Source organism: Enhydra lutris, unplaced genomic scaffold (genome assembly GCF_002288905.1).
Source record: "Enhydra lutris kenyoni isolate GAN:26980312 unplaced genomic scaffold, ASM228890v2 scaffoldscaffold57, whole genome shotgun sequence".
NCBI lineage: Eukaryota > Metazoa > Chordata > Mammalia > Carnivora > Mustelidae > Enhydra > Enhydra lutris.
Window position 1 is genome coordinate 12,297,482 of NW_019154141.1, and position 19,258 is coordinate 12,316,739.

The window sequence follows — 19,258 nt, forward strand, 5'->3', positions numbered from 1 at the left end:
CAAAAGTCTTCTAGAACAGGGCCCCACTGCAACCAGCAGCCAGCTGAACGTGGAATTCTTCCAGCACTCGCTCACTTCAGCTTTGAGGCTGGGATCCAGGGGATCAGCCTTTCTTTGGGAGAGTAGTACGAAGTAGTACAGAGCCCACAGGAGGCCTCAGACTCACAGCCCCTTAGGGAAGGCAGGGGCTGAGGCAGGGGAGGCCGGCGGTCAGACTAGGGTCTTTAACCCACACTCCCTCCACCACGAGCTGGGGGATGAGTCCTTTCTTCCCTTCATCCCAGAAAGGAAAACAAGGTTGGCGACTTGGTATAATTAGGCCTTTTACACTGCACAGGTGCCCCTTGTCCAGCTCCGGTCTGAAAGGTGGCAGAGCAAAGCTACGGTGACAAGGAGTTGCTGGGCCACACAGAAAAGCAGCATTGGATTATAACCCATCGCATAAAACAATACCCACGGTCCAGACGGATAGGAATGTAGGACTAAGAAATGCGAGAGAATTCCAAATAATCTGTAGATTATTTATAATCTGTAGAATCTATCTATCCATAATCTGTCCTTAGAGAGAGTGGGACATAACTCTTTGTTCCTTAAGTGTGGGCTGCACCCAGTGACTTCCTTCCGAAGAGGACAGTATGAAGATGGAGAAGAAGCAAGTTTACAGTGGAGAAACCTGACAAACGATACTTCAGTCAGGTCATCAAGGTCAACATCCATCCTTGATGTGTGATGACAATATGCCTTCCTCTGTGGCCTTCCTCAGCAAAACACACAACCCCGGTGTCATCTTTCTTTAAGGAGACAAATTCCAATAGAGGGCATCCTAGACTATGCCTGACCATCATCTCCGTACTCTCCGCAGCTGTCAGAGCCAGGAGGAGCCTAAAGAGGCCCGGAGACTAAAGGGAATGTGGGATCCTGGAGCAGAAAAAGGACGACAGGGGAGCCACGTACATCTGAATAAGGCATGAAGGTTGGTTCATAGTAGTGTCCCAACAGCGGCTGGTCGGTTGTAAGCCGTGTGCATCCTAGTGTAAGAGGCTAATGACAGAGGACACTGCGCGTGGAGTATATAGGAACTCCCTGGATTATCTTTGCAATAATTCTGTCAATCTAAAACTGTCTCAAAGGAAAGTTTATGAAAAGAGAGTGAGAGAGGGAAGGAAAATGAGCAGCTTGGCTCTGTCCTGGCCAGGCACCGCCGTAGGCCGGGCGGGACAAGGAGCAGTGGGGGTGGAAAGGAGAGGGGGAGGTGAGTGAAGCAGACAGCTGCTTTATTTCCGAACAAGACGCCACAGCCTTGTCCCACCCCTGCACCTGGGAACCCTGAGCACAGGTGAGCCGGGCAGCTGTAGGCCTGGAGAGACAAAGCAGAGGAAGGTCTGAGTGTGTTCCTCCTCTAACCAGAGGGATGGGTCACCACGACTGTGGTGTGACTCTTCAGCTGTCCAGGGAATAGGGAGTAAAGGGATCAGGGTCCTCGAAAGTCAAGGTGAAGCAGGAGGGGGACACACCTTCCCTGTTGGCAGGAGGAGAAGGGATGGTGGCATCCAAGGGCTTGGAGGACAGTAGAGCAGAAGGGCCATCCTTGGGGCTGGGTTCTAGAATGCCAAAGGAAGACCCAATGTGACAGCAGTGCAGAATCTGAGGGACGAGGGTGTTCCTGGGAAGGCGTCCAGGATGGGGGCAACCACAGTCCTGAGCTTTGTTGGCTGTCCCATCAGGCTGGGCTTGCTCTCTCCCTGGGACCCAATCAGACACAAGCAGAGGCTCGCCTGGGTGCCGAGAGGCTGCCTGCTCATGGCGGGGGCGCTGCCTTGGGGCAGTCCCAACTGCTGGTCCCACAGAAGAAGTCCTCAGGGAGCTCACTGAGGAGTCCATCCAGGTCATCTGCAGGGGGACATGGAGAGGGTAGACGGACTTAGTGACGACGTTAGGGTTCCATGGGACTCGGGTCCCAAGCTCCTGCCTCTCAGGGGGTTCTGGACCTGGCTGCACAGTTGGGGAGTTCCCTCCCCCTGGGCAGTGGTGACTGGGCCTGAGGCTGGCCGGACTCCCGGCTTCCCTCTGCTTCCCACACATGCACACATCACAAGAGACAAGGACAAAACACCTGGGCCTTTCTGTCAAGAAAGACGCTCCCCTTGGCCTTGGGGATGGCCCTCTTTCCATCCAGAGGCACAGTGCTTGACCAGAGAAGCTGCAGAGGTCTGCCAGCGCAACCCGCTCACTGGATGGAGGAAGGCAAAAGGCCAGAAAAAGCCATCAGACGCATTCAGAATCACGGCATTCGGGAATCCCATTTCTCACCTGAAGAGCGTGAGACATGGGTCCCTTCCCCTGTCGGCCTTCCTGGGCGCGTGGAATGAAAGCAACTCTCCCTGACTGTAGTTTGCAGCTACAAGCTTGTGTCTGAGAACTTGGAAGCCACCTATCTCAGTCATCCCTGCTGGGACTATCCCAGTTAACAACAGCAGCTACCGCTCTCTGAGCCAGTGCTCCTGGCCATACCTGCTGTACTCATCCCTTTCCGAACTCACAAAGCCCTTTGGAGGGCGTGGTTCCTCTTTACCATCCCCGCTTTGAGAGAATGGAGTTTAAAGCGGTCAGGCAACTGGTGGTAAGCGTCCTCAAGCTCCATCTGAGGCCAGAAGCACACAGCTCCCAACCAGGGAGCTCCGGTGTGATGGATGGGCTCAGGCAGCCCACGGGGTCAGAACTGGACACCACACCTGCAGAGGCTAGCTTCCGGCCTGGCACAGAGCTCCTGACAACCACGCTGCTCAAAGAAGTCCGCTTGCTGGCATTCAAAAAAAATTTTTTTGGTAGGACTTTTTTTTTTTTTTTTTAAGATTTTATTTATTTATTTGACAGACAGAGATCACAAGTAGGCAGCGAGGCAGGCGGGGGGGGGGGGCAGAGGCTTTAACCTACTGAGCCACCCAGGCGCCCCTAGCATTCAAAATTTAATTAAGGTGCCTGGCACTGTACTTAGGGAGTGAGACTGGAATTTGATTGTAACAACAAAAGGTGATGGGGCGCCTGGGGGGCAGGGGTCGGTCGGCTGGGCGGCCGATTCTTGATTCTCGCTCCGGTCATGATCTTGGGGTCCTGGGGTCGAGCCACACATCTGGCCCTGCGCTCAGCCGGGACTCTGCTTGCGATTCTCTCTCTTCCATTCCCTTTGCTCCTCCCCCACCTCAAATGAATAAATACATCTTAAAAATAAGAATAAAAAAAGGTGTCCCTCACTCGTTACACTATGTTCGGGGAAACTTGATGTTAAATGAAGGGCAACGAGCAGACTCTGTGGGCCTAGGAAACTGGGAATCAGAGTAAAAACTAGTGTTGGTGGGGTGCCTGGGTGGCTCAGTGGGTTGAGCCTCTGCCTTCGGCTCGGGTCATGATCCCAGAGACCTGGGATCGAGCCCCACATCAGGCTCTCTGTTCCGCGGAGAGCCTGCTTCCTCCTCTCTCTCTGCCTGCCTCTCTGCCTACTTGTGAGCTGTCAAATAAATAAATAAAATCTTAAAAAAAAAAAAAAAAAGAACTAGTGTTGGTGTCTCCCGGCTCTGTCCAGCCACGGCTGGTAGCTGCCTGCTTGGCGAGTCTATCCCTACAATGGAGATGTGACGCCAGCCACAATACTCTACAGACAACTCTCCTCACTTATTTCATGAGCTCCAGTAACCTCCTGATGATGGTTTGGCTTGTCAACCAGCTTACTTACAAGGAAAGAGTGCAACATCTCAGGGAAGATTCTAGCATAAGGGGTAGATACCTTTTCGTAGGCTATAAGTAAATTGGCTTATGTGGTTTATCCATTAGTCCAATGTGAATTTGATTAACGTGAGACGCTTACCCATAATCCCATGAATTTTGGGGCTGGACAGGGTTGAATTTATGGAATCCAAAAGCTAAAGCTCACACTTGGACCGTGTACGCTCCACGTGGGTGATGCTCCCTCCCAAGGAACAAGCTGGTCATACCCTGACAGGTCTGTGTTTGGGCTTCTCAGGTCTGTTTCTTGGTGCCACCCTAAACCCATGGATGTCTGACTCCTCAGCCCTGCCTGCAGGATCTCTGAGCTTAGTCAGAATGCGGAAATCAGGGACGCCTGGGTGGCTCAGTTGGTTAAGCAGCTGCCTTCGGCTCAGGTCATGATCCCAGTGTCCTGGGATCGAGTCCCACATCGGGCTCCTTGCTCATCAGGGAGCCTGCTTCTCCCTCTGCCTCTGCCTGCCATTCTGTCTGCCTGTGCTTGCTCTCTCTCCCTCTCTCTCTGACAAATTAAAAAAAAAAAAAAAAAAAGAATGGGGAAATCAGCCCCCAGAAGACTCAAGGTGTGGCACAGGGGTGGTGCCCGTCCATCCCCTCCTTGTGGGTAACCACATGGCCTGGAAAAGGGGCGACCCGTGGATACCACTGTATTTGTTTATGTAGCCCCAATCACACTGCTATAGTTAGTTTGTGGCCTACAGCCTTGCCAAAAAAGATACCACATCTGATTTCTGGAAGATTCTGTAAGACCCAAAGATTCACAATAGGAGGGAAAAGATGTAGCCAGATTCTCCTGGCTGTGCTATCCAAGAGGAAATAGAAGGAGAACCACTTTTGCTCCTGGGTAGGCTGACTGCCTTACCTGCTTCTGGGAGCTCTTCCTCGGGGTATGCCCCTGCCTCTGCGTTCAGTGCTGTTCTGAAGCCTTTTCCAGACTTTGCAGTCTCATGATGGGGGCTGCCAGGGAAGCTTCCCAGGTTCTGGGGACAGAAGGCCTGGTTACTAATGTCTGTGCCCCCGACATCCCTCTGGATAGTTCCATACCACCCAGACAACCTCAAAAGAATAGGTAGGGGCTCAGGAAAGACACGACAGAGGAGTGTGGAAGGGGCCAGTCACCCAGGGGAGGGAGCTGAAATACCAAACACCCCAAAGAGCAAGTAATTAAAAACACAAAAAACTTTTTTGGGCCATTTTCTTTCCTAATTCTGTTGGTATCTGGTGTTTTAGGAAATCTGTATATACCAGGAACAGAGTGAAGAGGCCATTCAGAAATATGTTGAGGATTTGGCCTGGGGTTAAAAACGAGCTTTTAGGGGGTGCCTGGGTGGCTCAGTCATTAAGCTTCTGCCTTTGGCGTGGGTCATGATCCCAGGGTTCTGGGATCGAACCCCACATCAGCTTCTTGCTCAGCAGGAAGCCTGCTTTCCCTTTCCCACTCACTCTGCTTGTGTTCCTGCCCTCACTGTCTGTCAAATAAATAAATAAAATCTTTAAAAAAAAAAAAAAGATGAGCTTTTAGGGGTTGGGAGATTGAGCCCCATGTCACGCTCATGCACTGGGTGTGGAACCTGCTTAAGATTCTCTCTTTCTCTCTTTCCCTCACTAAATGGAGCAACAACAACAAACACCAAAAAAACCTTTTAAGAATCTGCAAACTAGCTAATATACAGGTAGGTAACGGAAATTAGTAATTAAGCTGTTTTTTAAAAGAATATAAGCTTTTTATTATTTTTTAATTTAATTAATTAATTAATTTTTATTTGACAGAGAGAAAGAGATCACAAGTAGGCAGAGAAGCAGGCAGAGAGAGAGGGGAAGCAGGCTCCCCGCTGAGCAGAGAGCCTGATACAGGGTTGCGGGGCTCGATCCCAGGACCCTGAGATCATGACCTGAGCTGAAGGCAGAGGCTTAACCCACTGAGCCACCTAGGCACCCCAGTAATTAAGCTATTGACCATCATTCGCCATAGGGAATGGGAAAGGAGAAGAGTAAGTTTTATGTTTTGCTTTATTTTGTACCATTTCAATTTTTGTCAATGTGTATGGGTAACTTGACATTTAAAAGAAAAAGAAGGCTGAGGTTTTGGGAGTGGGGTGATTTTGAGAAAATGTGGAAGGTTAAGGGGAAAGATGAGGGAAATGGGAAGTAGCCCCACCGAGCGAAAGGTGTAACTTGAGTAGAAGTCATCAAGTCTAAAGCATTCGCTTTTTAGATGAAGCAACAGCAGGAGTGGGGATGGGACCCATGCAAGGTCAAGTTACAAATTACCAGCAGAGTGGAGACAGGAGGTCTCCCCACCCCCAGGCCAGGCCCAACAACCCAGGACCCCAGGAAGGGGGGAGGTGGACACAGAGGGGACACCATGCTCCGAGTTAAGGGCCAGCTCTGCACTCTTAACCTGGAGTGGAGCTGCCTGGAACCCCAGTCTCCCTTAGTTCCCAAAGGGGGGGGGGTGTCTCCTCCTGAGTTCTGTGCGGGTGCCCCCCCCCAACCAGTCGAGGTGGAGGCCAGGAGGGCAGATGCAGAGCAAGGGCTGGCTCACATGACAGGCCGTGCGTAGCTCCCTGCTCTGCGCCCCGCCGCCTGTAGCAGATCTGACCCTGAGTCACTTACTGAGGGCCACACCACCCCCCACCTGGGAAACCCACAGTCTCCTTAGTTCTCAGGTGACTCCATCCTCCCGGGTGCTCAAGCCCGCCATCAGATCACCAAGTAGCCAGCTGCTCTAGGTCCTGTTACTGTGCCATCTGGCAGGCGGGGGCCCTGGGAACAGAAGGATGCGGCACCGTCTCCAGAGGCATCTCCAGAGGCCCTGTCGGTCCCCATTCCATCCTGCTCCTCTTACCTTGGGGAAGGGCTGAGACGGCTTGAGGAAGCTCCCATCCCCGAACTCTGGGCTGTAAACACGGACCAGGTTGTTGGGTGTCACGTTGAGGTAGTGATTCCGGAGCGAAGGAGAGAACACTCCAACCTGGAGCCGGGGACGGGGGAAGGTCAGTGTCCTCGTGGAGCCCTAGACACTGTCAGATGCCACCCGGTCCCCGCCTGCGTCTCTCTTGCTGGCCTCGGCACCGGGGTCACACGGATGGTTTCGCCCCAGCCCTGGGACCAGAGCAGAACCGTGTACCACACCCTCCGTCCCTCATAGCACCACCCCTCATCCCCACCCACCTCCGAAGGATGGGAGCCAGGCCAACCCCTCAGGGACCTTCTCCAGAGTGGGAGGGTTGGAGAGCAGGTCCCCATTTGGGGCGCCCCTCACCTGCTTTAGCAGCAGCACCGAGCCAGGTTTCAGCTCACTCTGGCGGGTCTCGAGCAGCAGCCTGTGCACTGTGCCCCGCATCTCTCCTGCAAATACCACGTGGCCCATCAGGCTGGGTCAAGGGCAGCACAGGGACGGCTTTGGGCCCTGGCTGGGAAGTGGGCCACTCACTGCCTCAATTTTCCCGTCTGCAGATGGAGAGGATGACTCTTCCTCATCCCCTGAACTCAGCGAAGGCCACTCATCAGACCCGCTCAGGGCCTGACTGCTCACCTGTGGGGTCCTTGAAAACCACACTGGCGTCCATCACGCTCCGCCTCAGGGACTTGATCATCACGGCCATGTGGGGGACCTTGTTCCTAGGGAGCTGCTTTAGGGCTGCCTGGTTACGAGGAGAGGCATTTGCTGAGCAAGCGGCATCCCACCAGTGAGGTTCCCAAGTGGGCCAGGGCAACTGGAGTGGGGAGGGGGTGGGGAGGGGGGCCGAGGAAGACATGGTGATCTTCCTTTTGTGGAGGGCAGAAGGGCGGTCTGAAGGCCTCATCCTGTCTCTCTAGCAGACCTGAGGCTGGCAGGGCCTTCATTTATCACTACCCCCTGCTTCCTTTCTCCAGCATATGTGTATTTACACAGAGCTCCACCTCCGCGGGCCATGGGCATGTGTCCTCACATGAGGTGGGAACCTCTTGGGAGCTTGAAGGGTAGCTGTGTGCTCACCCCATCTCATCCAGGGCCTGGACACGCAGAGACATACCCATACCCCACTTTCACCTTCTACCTGTGACCAGTAGTAGTGAAATGCTGGGTGAGGAGAAGATACAACCAAAGGGACTCCATGTAGCTGCTTGGAGATAGGCCTGGGGTGAGAGGGAGCAAAAGGACAGCCCCCTTTCCTAAGGTGGAGGAGGACAGCAGGTTGGTAGAAAGGGTAGAAATGGTCTTTCTTGGGGTGCCTGGGTGGCTCATTCGTTAAGCGTCTGCCTTGGGCTCAGGTCATGATCCCAGGGTCCTGGAATTAGGCCCCACACTGGGCTCCCTGCTCAGCGGGAAGCCTGTTTTTTCCCTCTCTGCTCCCCCTGCTCTTGCTGTCTCTCTCGCTGTCAAATAAATAAATAAAATCTTAAAAAAAAGAAAGGAAAAGAAATGGTCTTTCTTGCACAGCTCAGCACCCAGTATCCTTACCTTCCGCAGCACCATGACAATGCTATAGGCACAGAGGAAGCAGGTGGGGTCTCTCTCGTCTAGGCCCAGAGCAGATTTCATGGCCAGCCACGGCCCTCGCCCAAAGTCCTCCTCTGCTGATGCCTGGGAACTGGTAACAATCTGGTACCACAGAGCAGAGGGGGCCTGTGTGAGTGGATCCACTCACTTCTGACCTTGACTGAGACAGGATGGGGGGCTGGGAGGGAAGGGCGAATTCCCTGTAGCATGGTAACCAGTCTCTTCCTCTCCCACGTCACAAAACGGTATGAGAGATTTTGCTGCATAGCATATCTTTCACTAAGCAGCAATACCAAAGGTTTATTTTATTTTATTTTATATCAGGTCCTAACTTTGGTTGCACTGAAGCCAAAGGCTATGTCACTTGTGTAATAGACTCGAGAAGTATTGGGGCCGTGGAGCCCCCGCCCTCACACTGACAGGTTTCCAGAGTGCCTTAGCCATTTTGAAACCAGTCACATTTTACTTGGGATGCCTCTGGCTTAACTACTAACCTTCTTACACTAAAAAATGTTTGGGGCACCTGGGTGGCTCAGTCGGTTGAGCGTCTGACTCTTGATTTCTGCTCGGGTTGTGGGACTGAGCCCAGCGCTGGGCTCTGCACTCAGTGAAGAGTCTGCTGGTCCCTCTCCCTCTGCCCTCCCCCAAATAAATAAATAAAAAATCTTTAAAAAAGAAAAGCTTTGGGGCGCCTGGGTGGCTCAGTGGGTTAAAGCCTCTGCCTTCGGCTCAGGTCATGATCTCAGAGTCCTGGGATCGAGCCCCACATCGGGCTCTCTGCTCAGCAGGGAGCCTGCTTCCTCCTCTCTCTCTGCCTGCCTCTCTGCCTACTTGTAATCTCTGTCTGTCAAATAAATAAATAAAATCTTAAAAAAAAATTTTTTTTTTTTTAAAAGAAAAGCTTTGTAACCGGATGGATCTGTGGATGGGCAGCAAAGAGAATTAAAAGCAAAAGTGGGTCTGAGGGTAGAGCAGGTCAACCAGAACCCCGGTGAGGAGGGAAGATGGGTCTCACCCACCCAAAAGGAACCCACTGGAGGCCAGACGAAGGCAGATCCTTCCCAGCTCAATTCCCAGAAACCTGCTGAGGAGGGGTTCCCGAGACACAATTTCCTAATACTTGTGACACTGCCCTCCCCTGAGGGAAGATGGGAGTTAGCTGGGCCTTCTTTCTTAGGTGAGAAAGAAGACTGGACGTGTGACATCGGTCGGCATCAGGACAGGCTTCATCTTCGGCCAGTAAAACCACCACATCCCCAAACGGCCTTCCCCATGTACCTCTGGTGCGGGAGCCCCGGAAAAGGCCTAGTACCCCAGACTCCGCTTCTCAACTCCTGAAACCCACAGGGGTGTCCCTCACCGTTAAACGATGCCCAGAAAGTCAGCATAGGCGTGGAACTAGTTACCTCTGTCCGGAATTTAGCCAGAGCACCATGAGTCGGAGTCTGGGGCGTAGAAACCATGATCTCCTCCAGATGCTTTCCGCTGAGCTACAAGGGGAGAGAGAACGGGAAGGCGAGAGCACGCGCGGCAGCTGTTACTCACAAGTACAGCTTCTTGTCTGGGTTACATAATGAGTTCAGGAAACTATTGGGGACAATTAACACATATCACAGCTCTCCTAACGAAGTCTCAGGAGCCTTGCTGGCAGCTCAAAAAAGATGCTTTGGGGATTGTTTGGGGAATGTGAGGAAGCTGGAGCTGGCCCAGGAGCAAAACCCAGGGCTTCCTGAAGGAGCCAATGACCCGGATAGGGAGGCCTGGGATAGGCACAGAGGCAGCTTTCTCCAAGTCCCTTCTCAGGGACCTAACCCTTCCCCACAGGGATCCAGCCCAGGAGGAATGTGGATGGCCTCCTTGGATTTCCCTTAGAGTGCCAGCGAAGGGCAAGGAACAGGCAGAAATGATTTGAACCAGCATTAAAATGAGGAAAGGAGTGCACCAATCACACCAGACCAGACGCTCAGGGTCCCGTTATCTGGGATCTGATCCAAGATGGTTTGACGGAAACTGTCCCTCCACCACCACTGACTCCAAACAGTTGGCACAGCACAGCTTCCCCCTGCTGACACCACACGCCCGCCGCAGTGGCCTGTTCTGTGTACCTCTGACAGCATCCTGCCCTTCTGCCTCTGGGCCTTTGCACCTTCTCTTCCCTGTCTTCCCACTGCTGAGATGTCCCCCAGAGCACAGCTTTCCTACACGCACCTGTCCATCTACCTCCTACCTGACCCTCCAAAGCCCACTCAGTCACCCCAAGGAACCCAGAGTCTCCGCAGCACCGAGGGACACTCTGCATTTTACGTTTCACCGCTCGTTTGCATCTGCTGCTTCTGCTGTGTTGTGGACAACTTGGGATGGGAGCCATGCCCATCTTAACCTTCGTGTTCTCAGCTCCAAATTAGCAAACAAAGTGAGTGGCTCTTACTGCCCCAGTGCTAGCAAACAGCAGGTGCTCAACAAAGGAAAGGTGTGAGGTTCTCAGAGCCTGGAGCGCCTCTCTCACCTGTGGTATTCAGTTCTTCCTTCCCACTTCTTTTAACTTCTACCGAAGCTCTGGAAACCCTCTCTCCACACTTCATTCCCTCCTCCGCCACCCCCCACCCCCCATGTCTGGGACAACTGTCCCTCACCTGGTGAGGCAGGACCCCGGCTGGGCCAGGGAAGCGCCGTGTTTTGGGGCTGGCGGGCTGCTGGGGTGTCCGGTGGGCGGCAGTGACCAGCCGCACCAAGTGGTTGGTGACGATGGGCGTCTGCAGAGCTGTCTGGGGAACCGGGGAGGAATGGGTGCTCTTTGGGGTGCTGAGAGGACACCTGACAGAAGACACTGGTGCTCTGGGTCTTAAGGGGCTCTGAGGAAACGATCCGGAGATAGTCCTTGAGGGAGTAGAGCACATGGAGTTGGGAGTCCGTGGTCCGGGAAAATGAGATTTGCCAGGTATGGAGGCGTCTGGACACTGGAATGAGTGACCAGGGAAACGGTTTTGAGGGCAGCTCTGAACAGGCCTGCCAGCTGCTTGGGGAGGCTGTGGTGCCTGAAGAAGGGGGCCCCCCCGACAGGCTTCCCAGCGGGGCTGCTGAACAGGAATGGGAAGGTCATTGGTGGCAGCCGATCTCGCATGGGGCTCTGGAGTCCTGCAGTGGACAACAGGCTCTGGAGGCTCACCATGGGCTGACAGGACACTAGTCATGTTGGGGGCAGGCACGGGCCCCTTCAGGCAAGACCCACTCAGCTCAGTGACCCGGGCCTTTTTAGCCACCGCTGAGTCCTCCTGATGCCAGGTGGCCAAGATTCCTGGGGCCTCACTGCTGCCTCCAAGGTCCAGGTCCATGCTTGCGAGGACCTTATCAAATTCATCTTGTTCAGGCCCCTCGAAGCCCCCAGTTACCGGCTGCTGGCTCTCAAACCCGAGCAGGGGGTGGGAGGCAGAGGTTTGGCGTCTGGGTGGCACTTTGAGCACTTCCGCCAGTGCCACTCGTCTCTGATGGCCAGTCCAGCTGCTAGAAGTCGGGATAGGTCTTAGGGAGGCTGTTCCTACAGAAGGTGGACCCCTGATGGCCGCGGGCATGCTGGAGTTAGAAAGGCGGAGTCCCAGGGCTGATGGGCCCAAAGCCTCTGAAGGAGCAGCGGGGCCGGATGGCAGCTGCCCGGGAGACTGTGCCTGCCCAGAGTCCCGTGGGCTGGAAGAGGAGGGTCTCAGGCACCCAGCCTTCATAGGCCGCGAGCCAGCAAGCCGATTCTCTGCATCCTCCACGGCAGACAAGAAGTCCTACAAAGAAGCAAAGATGGTGGTTCTTGGCATCCGGACATCAAGAAACACTCTGCTTCTACTCTTGCAGGGATGCAGCAGGTACATGGAAGCAGATACATGGAAGCGGGAAACCAAGGCATGAAAGGCCATGGTGGGGTCTTTTACCACCTTTGACCTTGCCTATGAGCCCACTTCCAGACTTCTAAAAAAGATTTTACTATTATTTTTTAAAGTAATGTCTACATGCACTGTGGGACTCAAACTTGTGATCCCAAGATCGAGAGTCGCATGCTCCACGGAATGAGCCAGCCAGGCGCCCCACCATCCCCAGACTTCTACCAGAACCATCCAGGGGCGCCTGGCTGGCTCAGTGGGTGGAGCATGCGACTCCTTATCTCAGGGTCGTGAGTTCAAGTCCCACGTTGCATGTAGAGATTACTTAAAAATAAAATCTTTAGCACTGTATGTTAACTAACTGGAATTTATTTTATTTATTTTTTAGATTCCAATCATTTATTTGAGAGATAGAGAGCGTGAGTTGGAGAGAGGGTGGGTAGAGAGAGATGCAGACTCCCTGCTGAGCCAGGAGACCAATGTGAGGCTCGATCCCAGGACTCCAGGATCACAACCCGAGCTGAGGGCAGACGCCTAACCAACTGAGCCACCCAGGCGCCCCACTAACTTGAACTTAAATAAAAATATGAAGAGGGGCGCCTGGGTCGCTCAGTCAGTTAAGCGTTTTACTCTTGATTTCGGCTCAGGTCATGATCTCGGGGTTGTGAGATGGAGCCCTGCATTGGGCTCCACGCTCAGCATGGAGTCTGCTTGAGATTCCTTCTCTCTCCCTCTGTCCCTCCCCTCTCTAAAAATAAATAAACTAATTAATTAATTAAAATTTTGCAGAAAAAAGTCTTAAAAAAAAAAAGAAACATTCTAAGGCTCAGTCTATAGGTAGCTTCTCTCGGGGCATGGGGGAGCAGTGGTACTCAGGGGAGCAGGCAGAAGCAAACATACCAGGGCACCAAGGAATCGAATCACCCAAGATTACACACCCATCTCAAGGAAATAAGTTTTCTGGTGTCCAGCCTGTGCAACAGGGGTCTCTCCAGCGGTCATGCTGCCTGTCCTCAGCCCACTCCTCTCCCCCTGCCCCAAGACACACACACACACAACCTTCAGTAAGCCAGAGAGGCCCTGGATCCAGCAAAATAGGCAGAAGTTAAATATAGCTTTTCAGGCAGGTTAAATTAAGTATGGATTCCAGTTGGGAAGCAAGGTGAGATTGACACCTTCGAGAGCAACAGACCTGTTCTGAGGGTGTTTTTGAGTCAGAACTGCTGATTTAACTGACAGGTAGGTCCCCTCCACCTCTTCCTTTGGTGCTGCATTGGATTGTCTGGGCCAGAGAAGGGTTTTTCCCTGCTTTATGTATTGTCAGGAGAATGGCATACCCCAGCGGGACTGCCATGGGGTTTAGCAATAACGATATTAGAATTACAGTAGCAATGAAATCCTGACAATCCTTTTCTCCTAAAGAGCTCACTCTTAGACATGATGTCATCTGCCTGAGGAAGGAGGAAAGAGGCTGGTCTTAGAACAGAAACTTGAACTGTCAGAGTCCTTCACTCTTTTTCTTTTTCTTTTTTTTTTTTTAAGTAATCTCTATGCCTAACATGGGGCTCGAATTCAAGACCCCGGGATCAAGAGCCAACATGCTCCACTGAACCAGCCAGGTACCCCAGAGACCTTCACTCTTAATCCCATTGCCAGCCCCGAAGTCCTCTCATCACCTGGTAAGACCCGAAAGGGACACTTAGCAGTCACTTTTTCAGCCTGTAATTACACATCTCCAAAGCTGAAAGGCAAAGACAGGGACACATCTCCTCAACAAAGCTGGCAATTTTGAATTTTTTGTAAAAGCAAAATTCAAGTCCCCAAGTGATGACAAAAACATCTTACAATTTGAAATGGCACTGGGTGCCCGGGACCACATACACATTTTACCGGAATTCTCTCAATGAATTTTCACGATGGTCCTAATAAGTGTTATTATTATTCCTGCTTTATGGATGCAGAAATGGAGACTCAGAAGTTAAATAACTTCACAGAACCAGGACTAGAACCCATATGTGTCCCTGTCACTATGTCTTAGGGCCTCAATGAATGAGACAAGCCAGAGACCGGTTTTTAAGAGGTCTGAGGAAGGTCTGTCTTCGCTTTCAAACCTTAGGTTCCAAAAGCCTCAAAGGAAGGGGAGTGCGGGCCTTGGGCTGCCAGAGGGTCCCCGGTGCAGCTTTCATCACCAGACTAGATACAAATGGGGCATCTTGACAAATTCTTTTTTTTTTTTTTTTTTAAAGATTTTATTTATTTATTTGACAAAGAGATCACAAGCAGGCAGAGAGAGAGGAGGAAGCAGGCCCCCCTAGAGAGCAGAGAGCCCGATGCGGGGCTCGATCCCAGGACTCCGAGATCACGACCTGAGCCGAAGGCAGCGGCTTAACCCACTGAGCCACCCAGGCGCCCCATCTTGACAAATTCTAAATTCGATTTTTAAAGCACAGTGCTGGGAGACAAAAAGCAAGTTTGAAAGGTTTGTCATTGATAAAAGAAAGCAATTCTACTCTATAAATATAGTTTAGTATCTATGTATGTTAGCCTGGAATCAGGAGGCCAAGACCTCATCCTGGTTGTTGGTGGTGTGTTCTTAAACAGGTTAATTTACCTCTTTTGCATTTTGCCTGCTTAAATCCTGCCTCTTTCTGAAAAGGGTTTCAGGTATCCATTTTGGGCCTCCCAGACCAAACTATATCCTTTGGATCTGAGCGGGAAGAGAGCTGCGGGGAGTGCTAGCTAGTTCAGTGATCTCTGACTATACCCCGAGATTAGAAACAGCCCTGCCTGGGCCCATCCCCAGAAATTCCGATTTAATTGGTGTGTGGAAAGGCCTCAGCAGGGGTGATTCTGACGTGCTAGCTTCTGATATAGTCTAATCCCTCATCTTCTGAGCAAGAGGAAAGAGTATTTGAGGCAGAAGAACATCCCTCCTATTATAGAAGAGAAAACAGAAGGCCAGAGAATGAAGTAATTTGCCCTGGCTCATGTAGCGACTTGGTGACCCCAAGCCTCCTGCCATCCACTAACTGTGTTGTCTGTGGCTCTCCATAAACTTTCTTCCCACCTCAAGTATGTCATCATAAAGGTGAACTGAATCATTCACATGACACAGCTTCCAGGCAAGGGCCCTAGTAATTTAAAGGTATGTCAATTAGGCAGCTCACATCTTTTGTTTTTCTGTCTCTAAAACAGTTAAGTGGGTTGTTTACATGTCTCATCTTCTCTCAGCCTCTCACAGACAAAAAAGCTATACATGTCAAGTAAAAGGAGGCTGGGGCAGACTGCTTCGAAATGTTCTGGGTCTGGGTGTTGACAACTCAAGACGTCCTCTGCTATCTCTGATCACCAACACTTCCTTACCTCATCTTCAAACTCCTCTTCCACAGTAAACAGCTTCTGCAAACTGCATGCCTGAAAGGAAAACAAAGCAATTGAGGTTGGAGGAGAGATACTGCTTACAAGTACATTCTGTCCTTACTACGCTTCTTTCCAATTCTAACAAGACCATCGGGTGTACTGTTTTTGTTTTTGTTTTTTTCCCCCTAGTGTTGAGGGAGGAATAAGGGATGAAGAGGGAAGAGATCGGATTTACTTAAAGATTTAGAGGATTCAAAAATAAACAAACAAAAAAAGATTTAGAGGATTCAGGGGCGCCTGGGTGGCTCAGTGGGTTAAGCCTCTGCCTTTGGGCTCAGATCATGATCCCGGGGTCCTGGGATAGAGCTCCACATCGGGCTCTCTGCTCAGCAGGGAGCCTGCTTCCCCTTCTCTCTGCCTGCTTCTCTGCCTACTTGTGACCTCTGTCTGTCAAATAAATAAAATCTTTAAAAAAAAAAAAAAAAGATTTAGAGGATTCGGAATCCTTTCTTGCAAAATAATCCACTCGGGTCCATCTGTATTCACCTTGGAAGAGGGAGGAAGAGGCAAGGGGAAGGCTTAAAAGGGTGCATGGGTCATTCTTTAGCATGAGCACTGGGCACATGGGCTGAAGGATTTTGCAACATCCCAAAAAGTTGGCCTGGGGAACCTATGTGAAACGTCAGAGAGGCTACCATAAATCCAAGCATGCCCAGTACAGTGGCCTCGTTTCTGAAGCAAGTGGTTTCCTTCTACCTAATCCCATGTGCCAAAGCCAGCGTCCCAGGAGGGTTGGATGCCCTGGCCCAGAGTTCCTTCTTTCTAGGCAGCAGGGCTGCTGTGGGCAGTTCTTAGACATGTGTCAAGCTGTGCCTACCCCCGCCCCCCGTTGCCAGAGCAGCAAGAGCTATAGTGAGACACACCGCCGCAACCCAGTGCTCAAGGATCAGGGGGTACGGGGTGGGGGGGGAGGGGGTCGGCTCTGGAGGCGTGACGTTCGGGCACACCGAGAACCACGAGCAGTTCTCCAAGAAGAGAGGTAAGAGCAGCAGGAGGGAAGCAGGCCCAAAAGGAGGTGCGTGGAGAGAACCTTCCCAGGGTCTCCAGGCAAGCCCTGACTAGAGCCCAGGTGTCCCGAGGCCACCAAGCTCTGACCCAAACCCTAATAACCCGGTTGTGCGGCAGTTCCACCGCCTCGGGCGCGGCATTACCATGGCGACGGCAGGCGGCCTCTGACCCCGGGCGGGGAGGGGGTTTAGCCGGGCAGGCCCCCCACTCGAGGGGTCGCCGGGGCCTCGGACTTGTCCCGGGCGGGACAGTCGGAGTCCGGACTTGCGGGGTCTCTGGTGCGAGGTCGGAAAGTCACGACTCTGCGACTCGGGCGGGGGCCGAGAGGGGGTCGCCGGAAAGCCGGGGGCTGAAGCCCGTGGCTGCTTTCGAAGTCGCCGCCACTCCGGCGTCTCCGCCCTCTTAAAGGGGCGGGCCTATTTCTATCCCGCCGACGCAAAGACTCTTCTTCCTCTGTCTTCCGCCTCGGCCTTAAAGGGAAATGAGTGGGCTCTCGGTCGCCCCCCAGCGGCCCCTCGGGCCAGGTTGGTTGGTTCAACAGGAGTTCTGGGACCACAGGTTGGGAATCTTGGGTCCCCAGTTCTGCCCATCCTCTTCTACAGAGTTAAGCACACTGGGGACTGGGTCCTGGAGCATAACTCTCATTTACATTAGAATCCGCCCCACTGGCTGTTTGTTCATCTATCCATCCATACTTGCAACACGAATATTAAGCAAAGATGTTCTGTCTTGTTCTTTTTAACCCTTAATATTTCAACTTAGATCTCAGATCTTCCCTGTCACCTCTCAAGTAACATCCCTCCCCCATCCAACACTCTGTTCCCTTCTCAGCGCTTTCCATATTTTATAACTGTCATGGTTTACATCTTTATTGTGTGTCCTCCTCCCTAAAATATGAGCTCCTGGGGTTCAGCACAACAAACAAACAAACAAACAAAAATGAGCTCCATGAAGGCAGGGACTTTGGCTTGTTCAACTTTGTGTCCCCAGCACTTAGCACAAGTCTCAATAGAATTATTGGAGGAATTCTACAATGACTGCCGTGTATCTGGCACAGTACATAACACTGAGGATAGAGAAACTTAAGACTCCTTGTGCCCTCAGGTTCACAACTTAGGAAGACAGGTCAAAAGGTAGTCTAGGCTAGTTGTGCAGAGAGATGGGCAGGGATGCTGTGAGCTGGCAAAGCTAGCTTTCATGAGCCAGTCCTCAGTCCTCCCTCTGTTTTTCTTCTTGCTTGTCACTATAAGGCTAGTTGGAGAAAGCCTAGGGCTGCATAGTTTTAAGGACTCAAAAGACAGGAGGAAGGTAGCTGACTCAAGTTCTTAATGATCTGATCTGAGCCAGCCTTGGATCTTCCCCAGGGTGGCCTGGACTGGCCTCTCCTCTGGGCAAGCATCATAGCTTCTTAGGGACCAGTTTACCTGTCCCACATCAGAATGGAAGCCAGAATGGTGATGGGAGATGGAAGCTGGACCCCTGCTAACTCTCACCCAAGTTAGAAATTCCCTCACAGCCTCTGTGCTTCTTCTGAGCTGGGGTGCAAAATCCCAAGTCTCCCACTTGCAGACCTCCTCTTCCTAAGTGCAGCTCATTCTGCTCAGCTATGGATAGTCCTGGAGACCCATTTGGGGTCCTGGGGCATCTGGGCTCTGCCAGCTCCAGCTGAAGGGAGATCACAGAGCCCAAAAGACCAAGAGGGCTAAGAGCAACTCCTACCCACCCTGAAGTTTGCAGCTTCCAATTTTAACCACTAGCTGATTTTGTCTTCACAAAGATCCCATGAAGAATGGGGGGCCGGTATTATTTTACAGATTAGGAAACTGAGGCCCAGGAGGTAAGAGAACCCATCAAGGCCACACAGTCCCTCAGTGGTGGATCTTTTAATGGGAAATCCTGTTTTCTCCTCCATCACTTTTCTAAGTTCAATGAATTTGACATCTATGGCCCCCACCTCCTGTTAGAGCTTGGATGGTGGGTGGAGGAGGTGGTCAGAGCTAATGGAAAATGTGGACCTGAGACATTTTAGAGAGGAGCTGGCAGGACACAGTGAGGAGGTGGTCTGTGATTTTAGAGCTGGGAAGGACCCCCATGCTGAAGGGTCCCCTTTCCCCCAAATCAAATGTCTTCTCCCCAGCACTGTCATCTTATGGTCAAGGCAAGAACTGGGTCTCCATGGTGATGGTGCCTATGTCCTCTTCTCCCTCCCCCCCTTTTTTTAAAGATTTTATTCATTTATTTGGGAGAGAGAGAGAAAGAGAGAGAGAGCACACACAAGCAGAGGGGAGGGGCAGAGGGAGTGGGAGAAGCAGACTCCCTGATGAGCAGGGAGACCGCCAAGGGTTTTGATCCCAGGACCCTGAGAACATGACCTGAGCCTGATCATGACCTGAGCCCACACTTAACTAACCGAACCACTCAGGCTCCCCTTCCTCTTCTTAGAAGAGAGGTTAATGTTAAACTCTAAGAACCAGGCTTGAGGATAATGGAGACTCAAGCCAAAAAGGAAGGGGTGGGTTCTGGAAAAGGGCAAAATGGGTGTCAGGACTCAGGCTGGAGGGCCACACTAGACGACACCAGATCCCCAGCTATGAAGTGGGGTACAAAGGAGAATAAGTGTAGTGAGGGGGCCTTTTTAAAAAAAGATTTTCTTTATTTTTTTGAGACAGAGAGAGAGCATGCACAAGGGGGAGGGAGG

The 19,258-nt window shown here is 52.0% G+C and overlaps 1 protein-coding gene across 1 annotated transcript; it reads right to left on the reverse strand.

The window, feature by feature from the left end:
• Positions 1 to 1,596: 1,596 nt before the first annotated feature.
• Positions 1,597 to 16,730, reverse strand: LOC111158153 (chromosome unknown C17orf53 homolog). Its single transcript, XM_022520041.1, has 10 exons — positions 16,704 to 16,730; positions 15,496 to 15,546; positions 10,900 to 12,036; positions 9,673 to 9,756; positions 8,228 to 8,368; positions 7,319 to 7,427; positions 7,046 to 7,131; positions 6,629 to 6,754; positions 4,643 to 4,760; positions 1,597 to 1,890 (listed from the first exon to the last, which is right to left on the reverse strand). The coding sequence occupies exons 1-10, from the start codon at positions 16,704 to 16,706 to the stop codon at positions 1,799 to 1,801; spliced, it is 1,947 nt and encodes a 648-aa protein (XP_022375749.1). The 5' UTR covers positions 16,707 to 16,730; the 3' UTR covers positions 1,597 to 1,798.
• Positions 16,731 to 19,258: the final 2,528 nt, after the last annotated feature.